Genomic DNA, 21041 nt, shown 5'->3' with positions numbered 1-21041 from the left:
CCATCCTGGGCAGCTGCCAGCTTGCTCTCTGGAGGAGGCTGATGCTTCTTGCTTTAGCTCTAATGTTGGTACTCAGAATCATTCTGTGTAAACTCTTCTGCAAATTTATTGCTTGGGTTTGGAAATGATGGCACTAATGATGCAACATGAATGTGCTCCCCTGGACCAACCACCAAGGAACTGGTTGTGTGGTAAACTGTGTTTCTTTGGGCATTATTGGCATTGGCTAATGAAAACAGACTTAACAGAGTGCAGCAATAAATGAATATGGGGCTAAAGCATTAGTCTGGGGTGAGCTGACGTATTTTAAAAGTGTTGAACTGTGGGAATTGGGAAAGCGGCCCTGGAAAAGAAACAGTAATGCTTGTTGGAGACAAGCTGCAAAAGCAAGAGAAAAAGCAGGAAAGAGGGTCGTTTAGAGATGTGAATTTGTGCGTCGTTTAGCAGGGAGGTGGCACGGTGTGCTTTGTCATGTTAAGGAAGGTACAGACCGAAAGACGCCCCTGGGACAACCTTTTGTATAGGAATGTTGTGGTTCTAGTATTCATGAAAAGTCCTGAAACCTGACTCCAGGCTGCTGCGTCAGCCACGGAGAGGGTATAAAAGTTTGCTCAGTTGTTATTAAAGTTGTCTTTGATCCACCACAATCGGAGTCCGTGCTTTTCAATACACCACATTGAAATTTTTGTTGAACAAGCCAAACAACAGTAACAGAAAAGTATTGTCATAATATGTGCACTTACATTGGAAAAAGGAAGCTGAGAAGCAAAAAGTGAAGGAAAGCAAATTCCAGGTATCAGACACTAAAACCAGCAATGAAAAGAAGCAGTAGATTTTGTAGTGTTCTGGTGCATCATACCCAGAAGAAAAGTTATTCAGAATCATAGAACCACAGACTATCCTGAGTTGGAAGGGACCCGTAAGGATCATCAAGTCCAACTCCTGGCTCCACACAGGGCCAGACAAGTCAGAGTGTGGGACTGAGCGCATCGTCCAGATGCTTCTTGAGCTCAGTCAAGCTCGGTGCTGTCGCCACTTCCCTGGGTAGCCTGTGCCAGTGCCCAACCACCCTCTCAGTAAAGAGCCTTTTCCTAACATCCAACCTAAACCTTCCCTGTCTCCGCTTCATGCCATTCCCTCAGGTTCTATCCCTGGTCACCAAAGAGAGGAGATTGGCACCTGTCCCTTCACTCCCCCTCGTCAGGAAGCCATAGACCACGATGAGGTCTCCCTTCAGCCTCCTCTTCTCCAGCCTGCACAAACCTGGGGACTTTAGTTTCTCCTCATAAGACTTCCCCTCCAGACCCTTCCCCATCCTTGTTGCACCCCTCTGGATGCTCTCCAGTAGCTCCGTGCCCCTCTGGTACTGTGGCACCCAAAGCTGCACACACAGGACTCAAGGTGAGGCCGCACCAGCGCGGTGCAGAGCAGGACAATCCCCTCCCTGGACCGGCTGGCCGTGCCGTGCTTGATGCACCCCAGGACATGGTTGGCTCTCCCGGCTGCCTGGGCACACTGCTGGCTCACTGTTAACCTGCTGTTGATAAAGACCCCCAAATCCCTCACAGCATGGCTGCCCCCCTCTGTTAGTCACAAAAACATTGGAGAAACAACACAGACTTTGGACGACAACAGAGAAATGAACAAGAACTGCGTATCTGGCAGGATGCTGATGGGAAGGCATGAGGAACTGGTGACCAAACAGCTGCATCACTTCCAGAGACCTGTCTAATTGTCCGTGAACAGTTAGGAATCAGGAGAGAAACTTTTATCCAGGGGTCCAAAGAGAGCTGCAAGATCATTAGTGGGATGGGGTCTATGTGATTAGATATCACAGGACCAGGTGCCTCAGGAGTTACAAGGGGGTGTGATCAAGGTGGGGAATGTGATTGAGGATGTTCCACAGAACACAGCATCCGCAGCATGGCCACATTTTTTGAGAGAGCTAAGATGCACACTGCTCACAACTCAAATGCATGCTTTCCCAACTCTAACCTTTCTTTTCTTCGTAAGCAACAACCCGCCAGAGTAGGACTCCCCACGCCACAGCATCTGCGCGGTGCAGCTCCTGCAGCGGAGCTGGAGCAGCGACTCCCGCTCTCGGCGCGGGACCCCTGGAGAGAAGGCCAAGCACCCAGCAGGTGTGCAGGCTTCCTGGCCCAGCCTGGAAAAGAGCTGAACCGCTTTGGGGGCGGGCGGAACCGTTGTGTGTTCGAGCTGTGGAAATCCGGTAGACCGGTGAGGAATCACCTGAAGGTGCAGGCGTCGCGCCCTCTAACGCTGACGGGAAGCCCGCCCACCGCGGCGGGCCCCGGGCGCGGGCCCCGGCGGAGCCCCGCGGCCGCTCGGACGCCAGGGGGCGGGCGGGGTCGGGGCGGGCCGGGCCCATCGATGGGGGCGGCCGCTCTGCGCTCGGCTCCTCCGCCCTGCCTCTCGGCTCTGGATTAGCGAAACTGGCGACGTGGGACGGTCGCCGGCCCGGCCCCCGCGCCCTGCCTCGCCCGCCGGGGTGAAGCCGGGACTTGGAGCCGGCCGCAGCGCAGCGGAGCCCGACAAGTCAGCCGCCGCAGCGTGCTCGCCGGCGGGACGCGGAGGCAGGAGGCGGCGGGCAGCAGCGGCACGCTCCTGCCGCAGTCCCGCCGGCGCGGCGAGGCGAGGTGAGGAGCGGCGGTACCGCGGCGGCGGGGAGACACCCACACCCACACCCCCCCATCGGGGGGCGGTCGGTCGGTTGGTCGTGCGGCGGGGCCATGGCGCTCCGGGCCCGGGCGCTGTACGACTTCAGGTCGGAGAACCCGGGGGAGATCTCGCTGAGAGAGCACGAGGTGCTGAGCCTCTGCAGCGAGCAGGACATCGAGGGCTGGCTGGAGGGCATCAACAGCCGCGGCGACCGTGGCCTTTTCCCGGCCTCCTACGTGCAGGTGATCCGCGCCCCCGCTGCCGAGCCCGTGCCGCCCGCCCGCTACGCTAACGTCCCCGCCGGCGGCTTCGAGCCGCTGCCCCCCCCCGCCACCTTCAAGCCGGCGGCACAGCAGCCCGCGCCGGCTGCGGCGCCCGAGCCCTTCCCGCTGCCCCCCGCCGCCGCCGGGTACCCCTTCCCGCCGGCGCCCTACGGCGGCTCCTACCAGCCCAGCCAGGGCAGCGATGATGACTGGGACGACGACTGGGATGACAGCTCCACCGTGGCCGACGAGCCGGGCGCCCTGGGCAGCTCCTACCCTGACTACGAGGCGGCTGGTGGCGCGGCCTCCGGCCGCTACCGCCTGTCCACCCGGTCCGATCTCTCCTTGGGCTCCCGCGGCGGCGGCGGTCACCCGGCGGGCCACCCACACCCACCCGGTGGGAGCGGTGCCAAGAGCTCAGCCACGGTGAGCCGCAACCTCAACCGCTTCTCCACCTTCGTGAAGTCCGGTGGGGAGGCCTTCGTGCTGGGTGAGGCGTCAGGCTTCGTGAAGGATGGGGACAAGCTGTGTGTGGTGCTGGGCCTCCGGGGCCCTGAGTGGCAGGAGAACCCTTACCCCTTCCAGTGCTCCATTGAGGACCCCACCAAGCAGACCAAGTTTAAGGGCATGAAGAGCTACATTGCCTACAAACTGGTGCCCAGCCACACAGGGCAGCAGGTGCACCGCCGCTACAAGCACTTTGATTGGCTCTACGGGCGCCTGGCCGAGAAGTTCCCTGTCATCTCTGTGCCCCACTTGCCAGAGAAGCAGGCCACTGGCCGCTTCGAGGAGGACTTCATCTCCAAACGTCGCAAAGGTCTGGCGTGGTGGATGGACCACATGTGCAGTCACCCTGTGCTGGCTCAGTGCGATGCCTTCCAGCACTTCCTCACCTGTCCCAGCACAGACGAGAAGGCCTGGAAGCAAGGCAAGCGCAAGGCTGAGAAGGATGAGATGGTGGGTGCCAACTTTTTCCTCACCATCAGTGTCCCCACAGGCCCTGGGGCCAACCTGGACTTGCAGGAGGTGGAAAGCCAGGTGGATGGCTTCAAAGCCTTCACGAAGAAGATGGATGAGAGCGCCCTGCAGCTTAATCACACAGCCAATGAGTTTGCCCGCAAACAAGTCACTGGTTTCAAGAAGGAATACCAGAAGGTGGGGCACTCCTTTAAGTGCCTCAGTCAGGCGTTTGAGCTGGACCAGCAGGCTTTTTCGGCTGGCCTCAATCAAGCCATAGCCTTCACTGCAGAAGCCTACGACTCCATCGGGGACCTCTTTGCAGATCAGCCCCGGCAGGACCTAGATCCTGTGATGGATTTGTTAGCACTGTATCAGGGTCACTTGGCCAACTTCCCAGACATCATTCACGTCCAGAAAGGTAACATCCTTATCTGTTTTCTGAAGTGATGAAATTTTATGTGTCGGGGGTATGCAAACAGATGTGGGGACCAGGCACTAAATTTGCCTTGTGTCTGACTTGCCGTAGGTTAATCCCTTCCATGTTTACTCAGGTAAACTCTTGCTAAAGTTGAAAAAACAAAACCCAAACCACCTCAGTGACAATTTTTGCTGTGCCAAAGGCCTCGACATAGTTGGGAATTTTACTGGTTAGAGGTTGCTGCATTCAGCTGTGTAGCTTAAGAAATAAACCACATCTGCCTATACTGCTGATATATTAAAGATTAATGGGCTTGTTGACAAACCCTGGAGATCAAATGGTATGAAAACATCTTTTACTCTTTGATATATGTTAGGTATCTTAAATCTCTCATAGGTAATAGATACGAAGTTATCTGAAGATACAGTTTCTCCTACGATCGACCATGTTGTTCGAGGTGTGTGTGGTGGTGTGTGTGGTGGTGTGTGCGTTTGCAGTGTCAGGCAGTCAAACAAGGTGTTTAAAGCTGCTGAAGTTTCTCAGTTTGACTGTGCCTTGAACTCTTCTGATGCCTTTGTAAGAATAGTGGTCTATCATGGCATTTAGTTGGAGATGTTCATCTTTTGCCCTTATTCTCATAAAAAGATGTTGCTCACCTGTTACCCTTTCAGCATCTGCTGAGCTGAAACACTCTTCTGAGGCTCAGATTGCTGCTCATAAGGCGCTTTGTGATCTGAGAGAAAGAAACTCCAAAAATGAATCATCTCATATTTAACTAGCAACAACTGATTAGATAAATAAAAGTTTGTATAAATAAATAAATATAGATAAATAGTTTGTAGCACTATATACCTGTTGGTGATTTCCCTGCTGTGAAATGAGTGATATTCTTGTATACTTCACATTACTGAGAAGACTAGCTCATCATTCATTCTTTTTTTTGTTTTATTCCTTACTATATATTTATATTCCTTACCAAATATTCCTTGTTTTGCACTTGAAGATTGGCAGGAGATGGGGGTATGGTTTTGAGCTGCAAAAGAGACAAAGAAAACATCACCATATGCTCTGCAGAAATGGGTCTCTATAACATTTACCTGAAAAAATGCACAAGCTTTATTGAAAATTATTTTGGAGTTTAATTGGTGTTCTGACGCCCAAGAGGCAGAGCTTGATGGTGAAGCAGTCTTTTGTCCCCCAAAGTGACATTTCCAGGCTTTTTGCATCTGAAACAGTACCTTGAGTTTGACAATAACAGAGTTGGAAGAGTATTTTCAACAGATCAAAACCACAGGCTTCCTGGAGATACGAATTATTGCTGGGAAAATCTGAGGAAGCAGAGTTGGTACAAAGTGCACAATTTGTTGTTATTTAAGAAAGTCAGCTTTTAATAAAAGTTGTATGCATCAGAGTCAGATTTCCATTCTCCTGTTGAATCTTGAAAATTGTGATTGGAAACTTAAACAATCTTAATATTATTTTGAAGAGAAAAGGGAAGTGTGTAGTCTAACCTTTTGAGTTGTTTTGCTAGCAGCTGTGACATTGTTTTCTGTTTAAAACTTTCAAGTATTTGAAATTTGGAGAGGAAGGTGGCATTGGCAATGCCTCCTGTTTGGGAGTGAGTTGTCAACTAATAATAGGATGATCTGTAAGCTTCTGGGGGGAAAAAAAATATATTTTTTCATTAGGTGGAACAAACACCCCCTTCCCCCCTCCTCCCCCCCTCTTTCCCCCCCCCCCCCCCTAGATTATATATGCTATTTAAATACTGTACCCTCGAGCTTTAAGGCTTTATAGAGTTGTTCACTGTGGTGTTTCTGGATGAGTCCTTGAAGAAAGGATTGGGAGTAAGAAGATATGTTCTTGACTCAACCCTGTTTCTTTTATAGCTCTGTTTGAATTTACACTTATTGGTTAGGTTTACCTTGCTGACCTGGGAAAGTTCATCCAAATAAGTTTTCACTAGAGCAGTGCACCAGCATGACACAGGTAGATTTGGTTTTTGCCAGAGCACTGGCCTGAAGCTGGTTGGAGAAACATCCAGCTGGTCTGAATGCAAGTGTTTATGCTTCAGCACTTCTGGGCTTAAACTGCCTGCAACACAATATTGTCCCTGGCACCTATTTGCCATCAGAAAATGGCTTGGGCTTGAGAGATTGGTCTCTTGAGTCTTCACTTTCATGATAGGAACAGGGTTAGAACTGGCTTGTATGTTTGCTGTTGTCATTCCCATTACAAAACAGGCAAATCGGAGCAAAACTGAGAGGAAGATGTTTTTTACACCCAGTGTATTGCTGTTTTGTTACTGTTAGCAGTTACTTGTAACAAGGTATATGTTTTCAATTCCAAATAGCAGAGTTCAGATAAAAATATGCACAAACTGTTCAGTGTTCTTACAAAGCAAGAGCTTTCTTTGAATTTACTATTTGGGATAGTTGCCAGTTTGAAGATTATTATTGTCTGTATAGACTAAACAAATGTCTGTTGGTGGTAGTAGATTATCTGTAAAACAGAGTTGACGTGTCTTTCTTTCAGTGTTTTATTTTCTAGCATACCACTTCTTTGTACAGTGAAAGGACCTCAAAGTGGCTGTAGAAGTGGTAGAAACAGCAGCCTGATTGATGCATTGCTTACATGGCTATGCCTTTAAGAGATGAGCTCTGCAGTTAGGAGTATTTTTCCTTTGTTTTCCACATAGTGCAACTGTATTTTCAGCTTCAGATGAAAAATAAGGCCCTTTCTAGTCTCCATTTATATATTCCACCAGACCTGCTGAAAAATAAAGCCAACATGCCCATGACTCTGGGTAGAACATTCATCTGCCATGTCCTGTTACGGGTTTGCTCTACTGCTGATAGTTGAACAGCTGCTGAATGTTATTTGGAAGTGTGTTTTGTGGTATGGACTGAGAAGTCTGCGCCTTGGGTTTGTGTTTTATATCACTTCTGCAACTTTTGCAGAAAGGACAGAGAATCTGTGTGTTGGAGACAAAAATTTCCCTCCGTTTGGGCTTTGTCTTTTCTCCTAGGATTAGGAACTAAGGCCATGAAAAGCCCTGCTATCACTTCATCTGTGTTTCAGCAGGAAAATATGTAAGCCATTGTGTTTTTAATTGCTTTGGGGTCCAGGTCTTTCTGCCTCTTGTGATGAGGACATCATACAGGATCTGAGGTGTGCAGAAAGGGATTGTTGTTTTGGTCACTTGTGTTAAAACACATGAACCAATAGACTGAGAGAATATTTTCAGACTGTTTAATACCTTAATAATCTTGCAGGTATTTTATGAAATGGCAATGCCTTCAGTAGGAGATTTTAAAAGATTCCCTCTGCTTCCTCCAATTTGAGCACTCAGTGTTTCAGGAATTTTCTGTGAGGGAAGGAAGAGATAAAGTTTCTGCTCTGGAAGACACAGAGGAAGAATTTGAACTTTTTGGCCCGCATGTGAGTTGAGGGTCAGTTTGTCAGTCCTTTGTGAGAGACCTTATCTGGTTTCCCGTGTTCTCCAGTCCAGGTCTGAAGATTCATCAGATTGAGCCCTATGGCAAAGAACACGCTGAGCTGGAAACCTCGTATTTCCATGTGGAAATGCTTAGTTTGAGAGTCCCACTGAGGCTGGCATGGAGCAGGTTAACCTTAAGGCATACATCCCTTACAAACAACATCTTGTTGTATGGGTTTTAGTTGAAAACTAAGCAGTTAGGGGAAAACTGGCAGCTGTAGAGGTAGGTGATGGCAGAGTGGTGTCTCAAACATCTAAGCACCCCAACACTAGTCTGAATCTAAACCTCAACTCCTCAGTTACCTGCTTCCAAAGCACTTGCATGAAAGTGTTTCTGTGCCTACTTGTGTGTTTTGGAGTGGAAGATCCAAATGTGTTAGGCAGATATACTTGTACACAGTTTTATGTAGCCTCTGGCAGAACATTTGTAGAGTAGGTTTGAAAACTAAGCTGCACTCTTTTCATTTTCCTGTGTATGTTTCAAGAAATACTAGATTCAGTTGCTTAAATTTTTAGAAGAAAAACAGCCTCCTGTCTTCATTTGTAGTAGATAACGCCGCCTTTTTCTGTGTTTTTAAGGTCTACTCCTGGAAATTCCCTATAGGCATTCTTGGCAAAATGATGCCTAAATATTAATTGCTAGAGCTTCACTCCACTAATGAGATCTTCTGACTTCAGTGATCTCCAACATAAATTTTTACTGCAGGCCCACACAAGTTCAGGTTCAGAAAATTTGTGTGCATGTAAGAGTTTGAGATTGTGTGTGCTTGCACCGCGGCTCAGGCTTGTCTGGCTCTCTTCTCTTCCTCTTTGCTTAGAAAGAGTACTGAAGTTACGGGGTTTTGGGTTTCTTTCTTCAAAGTTTTGTTTGAGGAATTACTATAATTGGCCTTTTGTGATTCCTGAAAGTGGAAGAAGTAATTTTTTGCTGTTTCAGCTCTGCTTTCCAGATTTCTCCTTTCTCTTAATGATATGGAGTAAATGCTAGGCAAACCTTTGGGTATGATTTTTGCAAAACGAGTTTGAGAGTGGTCTAAAAGTCTTGAGAGATGTAGGCACAATTCTATTCCTTCAGCATGCCAGATAATTACTTTTTAAATTATCTGAATGACCTTCCTGCTTCTTGATCTCTTTGCTTCAGGTATTTAAATGCATTTGACTTATTTTAATTTTCACAAACAGAGTTCTAGACATTGGCTTTAAAGAAACTGTGGGGTGTGGTTTTAGAGTGTCTTACAAAGCTGTAGGTGAAAGAACATTCCAGCTGGAAATGCACCAAAATTTCAAGCATCAAAAAAAATCCGAACAACACTGAAACCTTGAACACTCTGTAATATGTTCAGCAATGTCTTTTTTTTAGGGGGGGAGGGAGGAGGGAAAGAGGGCCATGTATGTTTGCAAATAAATCAGACTAATGAAAATTCACACCTAAAATTTTATATCACAGTTTCTCTCTTGCTTACTTTTTAACCTCTTAAATTGTTTAGCAGACTTGTTTTTTCCATCCCTGGTTTTACTTTTATCCACCTTTTTTTATTTTATTCCCTTCAGTCTCCCCATACACTTTGCATGAGCTTCACCTTGGGTAGCTACTGGCTAAGAGCAAGGCATGTAATCCTAGCCAGATGACCCTTGCAACAGAAAAAAGAGATGGGTACCTACATTTCATCTCTTCAAGGACTGTGATGAGGAGAGATGGGTTGCTCCAGGATGATTTGTATTTTGTGCCATGTCAGCCTCCCCACTGCTGTTCAGCAGTTATGTAGCATTGTCTGCTTGCTGCTGAATCACCCAGTATTACTCCCACTATCTGAACATAACCTGAAGGAAATTCAGGCTTTAAAATAGCGAAAGTGTGAAAGAGTCTTTGCATTTAGAAAGCATGAAAGTGTATAGCTTCCTTGGTCTGTGTAAAATCAGAGAACAGCAATAACACTAAAATTGAACAAATACCTTTACTTGAAGAAGATTAAACAGAAAGAAAAAAACCCTGGACTTCTGTGCCCTGTCTGCCTAAAAGATGCACCAGTCTTCTAAAATACAGGGTTTGCTTTTTTCCTTTTCCACTCCTCCCATTAGCTCTTCTTACCTCAGCTTTTTAAGGGAGCAGGATTCATGCAGTTGCAATGTCTTTCTCTTTCCTGTTACCTTTAGAAACTGGTAGCCTGATATCCTAGACATTTGATCAGAGAGCTGTTTCATAGCTTTCTGTTCACCAGAACAGCTGGTAGCAGAGGAAAAGTGTCATTGTTCCTCCCATAGGAGAGACTGCATGCATTACAGCACACCAGAAAGCCTGTCCAAACTGCCCACTTAGTCCCATCAAGGTCTTGAACAGAGCTTACACCAGCAGTGGGTTTGACTGCAGGCAGTGCATTGTCACCTTCAGTGCTCTTACAGGTACCTGCTCACCACAGGCAGTAAGGCCATGTCCACTTAGTAAACCTTGTGGTCAGCTAGACAGTAGCAGGACAGTGTAGATATTGAAGAATTTAGAAATATTTTGTGAAATGTGGAAGGAATTTTGTTTCAAAGACCATGTGACACATTTTGCTTAAAGCTTATGAAGAAGCTAGATGAAGAGATGTTTCTTTTGCAGCTCAGGGAACTCCAGGTCTTCCTAAAAGGACTTCCATCCAAACAGGGCATACAAGAATTGGTAGACTAACTGAAAACAGAAAGTAGTTCTCAGAGCTATTCCAAGTCTTTGTAAGCACATTATCAAAAACAAACAAGCTGGCCTGTTTTTCTATTTTTGCAAGTCACCTCTGAAACAAGGACGTGCTTCAGCCTTTCCAGCATCTTTCCATGACTTCATTGTTAGACTTTGTTTGTTTGAACAGTTAGAATGCCAAGTTAATGTGTACAGACTGTATAAACTCATCCACCTGGTACCTTATTTTTAAATCATGTGGTTCAAATAGCACAGAGTTTGAAAATTCTAATTAAATAAATCATGTTTGGCTTTGCCCACAAAACATGTCTTATGATACCAGAGCAAGTAAATGGCAAATGCTTTCTACAGAACCTTGTTTATATCTTTTATAAAGGCCGTGAGGATTTTTTTTTTTTTTTTTTAAAGCTCTAGTAAAAAGTGTGTTTTAAATTCTGGAATGGAATCTCATTAAATGGTGACAGAATGCATACACCTGTTCAGTTCTTGTTAGTGACTTTGGGTTATTAATGTTGCAAAGTAGGAAGAAGTGATGGGTTTGGCCTTTTTTTTTTTGGGTAGGTGCACATTACAGATGGGTAGCTTAGGTGATCATGATGAGCTGAACTAACCTTTTTGTGCTTGCAGATTCATGCTGTGACTGGGAGTTTACATTGCTTTTTTTATCTCACAGTATAAAGCAACTTGCTATTCTAGTTTTTTCAGGCATCCCTTTTTGGATCCTTAATATACATGAATAGCTATGTTGGCTGGCTGGCAGCATAGTGAAGAATGAACCATTTTACCAAATACGATGATGACATCACATTTTCAAGTTGCTTGCCATTTTGTAAGCCCACGCTGAAAGGGGCAGATCTCTTCCTCGTAAAAAGGCAGACAACTCTCTTCTGCCTTCATACAAGTACAATATTCTACATATATTATGATCTGTAATGTATTAAGATATTAATTTAATGAAGTTACTTATTTACAATTTTAATTAACATAATACAACAAGAACATACAGCACCTACATGTTATGTTCATATTACATATAATAATGTTTACATGTTTGGTTTTTGTATTATATAATACATTTTAATTGGGTACATTAATGATGCTTTACCTTGCATATTTTTTCTGCAGTAAGGAGTGTACTTCTTTTTGTCCTTGCAGAGATACTGCAGCATTCAGATTTCTGAGAAAGGGCATTTAAAAAGTATTACGGAAAAATTGGAGCAGCCTCTGCATTTCATAGAATCACAGAATTATAGGGGTTGGAAGGGACCTCAAGAGATCATTGGGTCCAACCCCCCTGCCAAAGCAGCTCCCTAGGACATATCACTCAGACAGGCGTCCAGACGGGTCTTGAATATCTCCAGAGAAGGAGACTCCACCACCTCCCTGGGCAGCCTGTCCCAGGGCTCTGTCACCCTCACTGTGTAAAAGTTCTTCCGCATGTTGGTGCGGAAGGGGCTGGCTGATTCCCCCTGCATCCCCTGCTTAAGATAATTATAAACTTTAATTAGGTCCCCCCTTAGTCTTCTCTTCTCAAGGCTGAAGAGTCCCAACTTACTCAGCCTTTCCTCACAGGGGAGATGTTCCAGGCCCCTAATCATCTTCGTGGCCCTTCTTTGGACTCTCTCCAGGAGATCCCTGTCCTTTTTAAACCAAGGAGCCCAGAACTGGACACAGTTTGGATCTCGACTCTTCTCATACGAAGTTATGCTGAACAGTCCATGCATGTTACACGTGCATATCGTAGGGCAGTAGTGGAGCTGAGCAGAGGATGATGGACAAGCAAACACTATATATTATGCTGGCTTTTGCTCGCCTTCAGCCTTTACAGAGAGCTACATTCAAAATTAGGTCTTTCGTAGCACCCGAGTAAAGAAGGGACACAGGAGTTAGCGGAACCTGGGTTTCTGTTTGCTTCTCTCAGTAAAGGTGTATGGTTATTGATGTGCAGTGCTGTGTGTCTTTTCCTGTCCACCCACACCCCATGAATCTTAAGTAAATTTCACATGACAGTGTTTGATACAGTGGTGCATACACCTGATTTGGCTGTGACTTCGACTTGTCTCCAGCAGATCCCAAGGAGGCCGTCTTGCTCATAAGCTGTTGGCCAGTTTTACTGAAAATCAATTTATACCACGCGTGCACAGCATCATTTCTCATTTAGGCTGTTGTCTTGAAGTCAGCATTATGAAGAGGGTGTTTACAAAAGCTGTTAAGAGTCTCAAGATCATTCTAGCAGAAAAGTGCCTGTTCTTAGCATCCTAAATGTGAAAAAAGATTTAGCTGACTAGCCTGTTTGATGCCTTGGTTAGATGTAACCTAGTAAATTGTACTTAAAATAACGGAAAGGTTTCAACTTGATACTTTTGCAAATAGTGATCACTTAAATTCTCAAGTGTGGCCACCTTGAAAAACATAACTGGCTTTCTATGGGACAAATGTGAGGTGTTTCTAGTGATAAGCCTAGCTTAAGTTCATACTTACCTATACCCCTAGTCTGAAGTGTCAGCTGAAGTCATACCAGTACCCTGAATGGTTTATTTGAGTGCTGAAACATACAGGCTGCCTTAAAATTGTTAAAGAAACAGCATTACGTATTCTCTGCCTGTCAGGTTCTCAGGCTGTGGTGCAAAACGCTGTTTGTGATAACAGACAGCAGTATAAATGGTTTAGCTGGATTTAACCATCAAATTATTCCTGACAGACCTGCTTTCAGATATCACTGTAGATACCTGTAAAGTCAGAATTAATGAATGAATGCATGAAGGAAGGCAGTTCAAACATGCTTTAGTGGCTGAAATAAGGTCTGCTTAAAACACTGTTTGTTTACAATGCATATAAACATAAAGATACATTAGTTTTAAAATCATTGTGTTCAAGATTTGAATGGAAAGCTACCATCTGATTTTGCAGGTTTTATGTGTGGTTACCTAGCACTACGGGCTTTATTTTTGTTTCCTTAATGGGGTTGTGTGGGGCAGTAGGTGCAATAAACTGATAGTTCTGTAATGTTTCCTTCATGCAGCTTGACATGGTGCTCTCAGCCCTTACCATCAACTGTTCCAAGGGCAAATTGTGGCTTCTTGTTAATGTATCGTGTACCAGGGCCCAGCAAAACATTCATGCTTGTAGGTTACTCTGGAGGACTCTGGAAGTAAAATGCACGTTGCCAATGTGATAATTTCAATACTTTTTCATTAGCAGCAGCGTTTTGGAGCCCCTGAACATGCACGGGTTTGATTACAGTCCTTATAGATCTGAATAAATAATTGGCCATTTATGCCCTTCCTGTGTGTATGTACAGCAGTTGGCAAGTGTATGCACTGTGAGTCTAATCAGGTTCCAAATACTGCCTTAAATAAATAGCTTTTTAAAAAAGAGATTAGCTAGACATGTATCCATTAACCTTGACAGGTCTTCAAAATAAAATGGCGTTTGGAACTGCACATTCTAACACCATCATTAATTGGCTATATATTAATTAAATCAATGTATATGCTGAAACCACCAGATTAGAGAGCAGAGTTAATCAAGTTTGTGAAATCTCTAGCAAAGGCTCTTTTATTTGTGTGTGATCTCTGGATTGCATAGATTAGAAGGTGATTTCATTTAGAACTGAAGAATGCAACTCTGGGTGACCAATTTCAGTGAGCTGTGGAACAGGGTAACTGGAAGAACAAATAATTCTGTCTGACATTAATGATCCTGCAGTCAGTCAGTGTTAACCTAGAGGTTAGCAGAATGCTGTGATTTATGAGCCTAGATTTATAGGACAGTATTTTTTTATTCTGTGGGGTTTTTTGAGCAAAGGGCAAGAAAATAATAAATAAAGCTTACCTTGTTAAACTATTTTTAGCCTGCAGATTCTAAAAGTATTAGCCATTTCATGTACTGATACAAAAGAACCCCTTGTGGTACTAAAACAATTCCAATTTGATAGATTTTATTTTTTTATTTCTAACTTTCATTACAGAAAATACAATGTTGTTAAAAGCGTTTTTGTACCATGGAAGGAGAAGAATATAATATTTGAATTGGACTGGTTTTGAAAACTCTGGTGCTTTGGCACTTTCAGAAAGAACACAACTTCTTCATTTTGCTTTTGATGTTGGAGAGCACTTGCTTTTTTCTGTTTAAAACTGCAAAACCAGGTTTTAAAGTAGCAAGTGGTTCCTATATTATTTGTAGCAATGGTACTTTTCCCCTCTGACCTGTGCTGTGTACAGTTTAGTCCTTACTGGAGAGGTCTTCTGGTTTTAATTTCAGGCAAATTCCTATTATGCTGCTTTCAGTTCAAAATCATACAGAGAAAATGTAAAGAATTTGCAGAATCTGAATGTAGGCTTCTTTTGTTAGTCTATGCTCAGAGTGTTTTTAAGCAAATAGTCTGTCATTGTAGTAAAATCCCTGTTCTGCTACACACAGTTTCTGTCGTTCCACGCTGAGTGAGAGAGGGAAGTTCGGGGGCTTTTTTTGGAGTACGGTTTCGCGTTATGTGTAATCTCCTGCGGTGCTTCTGCAACTTCCCCTGTGTTGGAGCTAATAATCCAGTAGCCTTGGGCTGAGCTGGATCACATAGCTAAGCCATTGATAAAACAGCCATTGCCTCCCTTCCCTCCAGGCCAAAGGCAGTTTTTATTGGATTAGTCATTCGAGCCATCCCATAACCAAGGGCTTGGGTAGATCTGGTGCAAACGGGACACCATGTAGACAGGCTTATTCTGGCAGCAGTCAGATGGATTAGAGATGATGTTGTTTCCTTCACAGTTTGTTTCAGAAGGAGGGCAAATCAAAGATGTGCCACACACATGTGGGCTACTCAGGGTTTGCCCTTTCAAATCTTTCAGCAGAGATATAGTTAACTGAAGTATCAAAGAAAAATGTTCCTGGTTACATTTTTTGCTTTTGCATCCTTTGATGAAAGCAGTATCATGAATATATTTGCTTTCTCCCTTCCTTTCAGAGATGGTGTCTCTTACTAGAACTGCATAAAGCAAAGAGAGTTGTTAGAGTAGTTCAGAGCTCTTCCTTCAGTAGCATGCTTTGAACAACACATCATGCCTACTGTTAGACCATGTAATATGATGGGCAGCTGAATGATGTGGAAATGTAAGTTGTTTTAGTAAGTAAAGCAACAAATTTTAGTTTGTGCCTTGCTGATAGGAGAAAGATGAAAAGTTTTTAACTGTGCAGGTCATTTTATTTTCACAAGATTTCTGAGGTATAGCTGCTGAGAGATTTTCTTAGCAAAATTGGGAGTTTGAGACCCAAACCTTTTGACTTCTAGTTATGTTGCAGGCTGCAGCTTAGATTTGTGTCATGTACCATGAGCGTGAAGAACCAGTGTAGGGCTGGCTGCTGGTAGGCTGATGATACTGTGCAGTTGGACAGCTTGGAGACATGGATGCATCAGTTTACATGTATGTACATGTATTTATAGTGTGGAGGGAGAGTCAGTGCAGTTCTAAGTATGGATTCGAACCCACCCTTAGTTGAGTCTTCACACAATCTCAAAGCAGTTATTAGTCTAATAAAACTGCAGTTGATAGGAAAATATGTTGTTTGACTCAAACCTGAGTGCTCTCAGCTACAGGGATTCCTTTTTTATTTAATTTTCCCGAATATAGTCGACTCCTCCTGCTGCCTTGCAACCTCATGTTTACATGTGCAGCTTACTGACTCAATACTGTTTTTCCTGTTGACTCCTCAGAACCTATTTAAGTTTCTTCTTCTATTGTGTTTTACTGCTTGGAGAAGTATTCTTTTCTAGCAGGAATTTTATGTTGTCCCTGTCTTCTCGGCTGCTAGCACATTACTATAAATGTTCTTGTTAAATGTGTTTCTGTCCTTGTATTGTCTCATCTCATAGTTCAAAACAAATACTTGAAACCACCACTTTCTCATAAGCCCTGAGCAGCATGCAGAGAGCACCACTGTCTGTTTCACAGGCATTCACACCTGCCTTTCCCTCCCTTTAAGAACAGAAATAGATGTAGCACAGCTTTTTGCAGCATCTTTGGTCTAGGCCCCCTTCACTGTTTGAAAGCTAGTCCCGATCACCAGAACATGACCTTCTGATAGAAGGTCTTTTCATTGGACCAGAAGTTGTACATGCATGGGCAAGACTGTATAGAATCTGTAGAGCTGGAACTATAAAAATTACAGTAATTTATTGTTATTTATCACATCCTGCTAGAACAGTGCATTGGCAGGTATTTATCCCAGGCATTTATTCAGCAGGTTTCCTTGAGCTAGTATGCACTGGGAGGTGGCTCCTGGTTTGCTTTGTTTTTTCTAAAATGCACATTAGCCCATTCTATGAATGCCATAATTCTGTTTGGGCTGGGTTTTTTTTTTTAAATACATCTTGCTTTTTTTGGATTGTTAAAACTAGTACAAGATGTTCACATCATTAAATTAAGATACCAGGAGATGCTTCTGCAGATGTACTTAGGCCAGAAGGGGCTTGTTCAGCCTCAACAGCCCATGAGGGAGGGAGCAGGGAGGTGGTGGATTAGGTACTGGGGGCAATGAATAGATTAGTAAGGATAGAGGTGGGAGAGTTCATGACACACAGCCTGGGGTGAGACAAGTTAGGAGTTGTGGGCATCAGAGGTTACCACGGGACCTGTTCCCTGCTTGGGCATCTCTGAGCAAAACCTTTGTTTTCAAGCAGCAATGCACACAAGGGCTGCAGTTCCCTTCACCTGTTCTCCTCCCTTCTTTCACCATTAGAAACCTGCAAGGCTCTTTGCGCCCTCGTCATCAATGAATCTCCACTCTGACCTAGAGTTGTGCCCATTGATTCAAATAGAAGGGCTGTAGGCTGTGGAGAGGAAACACTTCCTTTAGAGGCACTTCAAAAAAACAAGCCAGTTTGTACTGAAGCATGTGTGTAAGTTCTGGTCATACATTGCTGACCTCTGTAGCCTGCCTAGGTTTTAAAGAAATTTGATTGCAGAACCAGGAGGAATCCATGTGTGTTAAGAGAACAGTATTAATGATTGCAAGTTTTCCCCTCTGATTCCTTTCCCTAATTATAAATCTTTGTGGAGGTTTTTGATTGGTTGGGGGTGTTTGGTGGCTTTTGGGCTGGGTTTTTTTTAATGGCAAAAAACACATAATGCATCGTATGTTTAGTCTGGAGGGGCTCAGTGTTTGGTAATGTATGTTTTTTATTGATGGAAAATTATTTGAAGATTATGCCTGCTACAGAACTTTGTTATGCTTTCAGTTGCTGATGCTGTAAATTTCAGTATTTTTCCTCCGGTTTGGTCACTCTAGAAATAACATCTAAAGCTGTTTCCCACATCACAACTGAAGAGTTGTCATGTTTGTTTAATCAGCTCCATCTGGCTTCCAATAAGTCCCGAATTTCAGTTTTTCACAGCCATGTATAGATTCCTGCCATGCCCACAGTATGCAGAGAGAATTTCTGCCAAGCCTGGTTTTGTTTGTTGAAGGAAAAGTCCTTTTTGCAGGAGAGTGAATGAAATATATTTCACTTTGTGCCCTACCTCATGGATTCCTCACAGAAAAATACTGATCATCTGGCACGTTGCCACTGCTGGCACCACTGCCTGTGGAAAAGGTTTTTTAATGGTGGTGTTTTGGGCTGGGCTGGAGATGATGAGGTCAGTCAGTGGCAGCAGCTGGTGCCAAGCTTTTAGCCACCATGCTGGTGGGCTGTGAGGACCAAGAAAGTGCAGAGCCAGGTCCTGACACCACCTCACAAGGGACAGCCACTGCCCTTGGCCTCTGGTGGGCAGCTCCTTGGTGCATCAGGTTCACAGCACAGCCTCTGCCACTCAAATGCCAGCATCCGTGGCTGTGCAGGCTGTGGTCTGGTCTTGTTAATAACCTCCCTGACACAATTTTAAAAAGGGGGATCTTTTGTGTGGTCTTCCTGCAAATAGGTCACACTGGAAGGAAGTTCCTTATGCTCAGCAGCTGAGGGCTGCAGATAGGAGATGCCATGTACAGCACAACCCGAATGCAAATTAAGCAGAAAAATGTGATTTTAAGAGTAGAGAAGTATTTATAGTGGAGGGAGTATTTTCTGAGCGAGTGCAATTATGAACAACATCCCATAACAAATTGTTGTGAGAAGTGGAATGGATAAAAGTCATGCATGCTTCTCTGATTTCAGAAATTCCAGATTTTCTTTACAATGCAAGCCGTATCTCCCATTTCCTTTTAAAAATGCATCATACCCCTTCTCACCAAGTCTGCCAAATCATCTGATACTGTAAGTTGTTTGTAGTAGGAGCATACCTGGACTCTCCATTCTACCTGACTGCCTGGGCCGGGGTTGGATGTGGGCAGGGGCTGAGCCACAGCTGGCTGGGGAGCGTGAGAAGTGCCAGGATGAAATGGCCCTGCTCCCCGGTGGCCTCCCTGTGCGTGCAGCACGCCCAGAGGCGGTGGGCACGAGGTCATGGGCCAGAGGTGAGCTGCAGAGATGTGTCAGGGTGCTGGGGGAGGCACATCTGAACTGTCACATTAAACAGGCACAGGAAGGAAAGGAGGGAAGACAGGTTTCTGCTGACAAGCTGCTTTTTTACAGTTTAATGGTATTTACTACGCGCGTGGAGTCAGGCTGGTGAGGAGACACACCTGCTCCCCCAGCAGATACAGTGGAGGTTGTCCCTATGAAGTTACAGGCAGAGAGGCTTCTCTTGCTGACTGTGGGGAGTGCAGAAAAGCGTTTCTTCATGGCAGCGTAAAGGGAGTCCTGGCAGTGAACCATAGTCCTGTGTGTGGTAAGAAGTGTAACCTGAAGGGAAGGAGTTAATTAAGACATTCCAACTATTTGAAGGAACAGACAACTTCACCGTGATCACAAAGGATAAAAAATGCCCTGTCACGTATATTGTGAGAAGATAAAACCTGTAATTGTCTGAGGTTCTAGTTATATGAATATAATACATATGTAGTATTTAAGACAAAGAAGTTGCCCAGTGGGAGGTTGAGTCCAAGAAAGTAAATGTCTTGTGGCCATGTACCAATATGTCTTCATATGAGTCTGCTTTGGGTGGGTCTGTTTTGGGTGATACTTTGTTTTTGTAGAATGTGTGTGCTTTAATCAGCCATGTGGAGGAGGAGGACTGTCAGTTCTTTTGCTCTGTTTATCTTCTAACTCTTAGAAGTCTGTGTTAGGACTACCTAGATGAGATTTTGAAATAAACTTTTAGATTCTCTAGAACTCAGTAAATAATTTTGGGCTATCTCTAGTATAAAAGCAGAACACTGTATTGCCAAGATTTTGTGTACTCAGAGGTCCCTTTGATGTTTCACAAAGATTGGTAGAAGTGATGTTTCACAAAGTCAAACTTCTTAATGAGGTTGTTTTTCCTGGTGTTTCTGTGGTCCTAAATTGCTTTTCCAGTGCTTTCATTTTTTTCCTGCTGCTGGTCTATTTATCGGTTATTAGTTTTCTGTTGTTTTGGTTTGTGTTTTTTTAACAAGATTCTCTATTCTGTTATTTTTTTTAGTATGAAAACCCCACTATTTCTTGTAATATATATCTGCAAATATATCAATACACTAAGAATGGACCTTATGCAAATCCTTGTTGTTACTAAATCAGTTGTTAAAATTCAGTAGCCTAGTCTACATTGCCCTCACAATTCAACTGTTTTGTTTTGTTCTTTACACAGGAGCCCTTACCAAAGTAAAGGAGAGTAAGCGACATGTGGAAGAGGGGAAGATGGAGCTCCAAAAAGCTGAGGGCATCCAAGAACGCTGTAACATTATCTCTTTTGCGACCCTGGCAGAAATTAATCATTTCCACAAAATTCGTGTGAGGGACTTTAAATCACAGATGCAGCATTTCTTGCAGCAGCAAATACTCTTTTTTCAAAAAGTGACACAAAAGCTAGAAGAAGCTCTTCACAAGTATGACAGTGTTTAGTCTCTGGACTTTGGTTTGGGGACTTCCCTCAGCATGGATGTGACGTAGGTGGCAAAGCAAAGGCCACTGCTGCTGCGGAAGAACTCTGGCCAGTGGCAGACGGTGGTACCAGGATGTTTTTGTGTTCACCTGGAACCACAGGTGCATCTCTGATTGTGTAGAAAGGAAACAGTTATAGGGCTATGTAATAGAAACAGTACCACGCATTGTAGCTAAGTTATACTGTGTATGCCTACACTACCATTGTAACTTTTTTGAAATAATGAGTATACTATTTGCCTTATTGCTTTTTGAAATACGGTATTTTAGAGCATACTTTGTAGACCTCAAAACCCTTTGGGTCTTTAAAGAAGTTGGCTAGGTAAAAGCCTGCTTCAGATGCCTTTTTACTTTCCTAGATTTGGATTTCCTGAATTCAAACAATTCTCTGTTTACAGACTCCTACTAGAGCAGCTATGTGATTCTGTGCCTTTAGACTCTATTTTTTCCTTTTCTAGTAAGTCACATTTTTATGATTGAATGAATGAAGGGTTGATGCTTATGACAGGAACTGATTATGAAACCTCACACTGACTGGAAAAAAAATCAGCTGCCATCCAGTTTGCACATCAAGTACTGTCTTATGACAAACGTTGGCT

General features: G+C 44.1%; 1 protein-coding gene across 1 annotated transcript; it reads left to right on the top strand.

Annotated features, from left to right (window-relative positions):
• Window positions 1–2750: 2750 nt before the first annotated feature.
• On the top strand, window positions 2751–20403 carry SNX18 (sorting nexin 18; the record flags this gene model as incomplete). Its single annotated transcript, XM_084278604.1, has 2 exons — window positions 2751–4320; window positions 20150–20403. 2 exons carry the CDS (start codon window positions 2751–2753, stop codon window positions 20401–20403), a joined length of 1824 nt encoding a protein of 607 aa, XP_084134730.1.
• Window positions 20404–21041: the final 638 nt, after the last annotated feature.

Source organism: Gallinula chloropus (genome assembly GCF_964237585.1).
Source record: "Gallinula chloropus genome assembly, chromosome: Z".
NCBI lineage: Eukaryota > Metazoa > Chordata > Aves > Gruiformes > Rallidae > Gallinula > Gallinula chloropus.
Note: the sequence above shows the minus strand (reverse complement) of the source record. Positions and strands in the feature narration are given on the sequence as shown.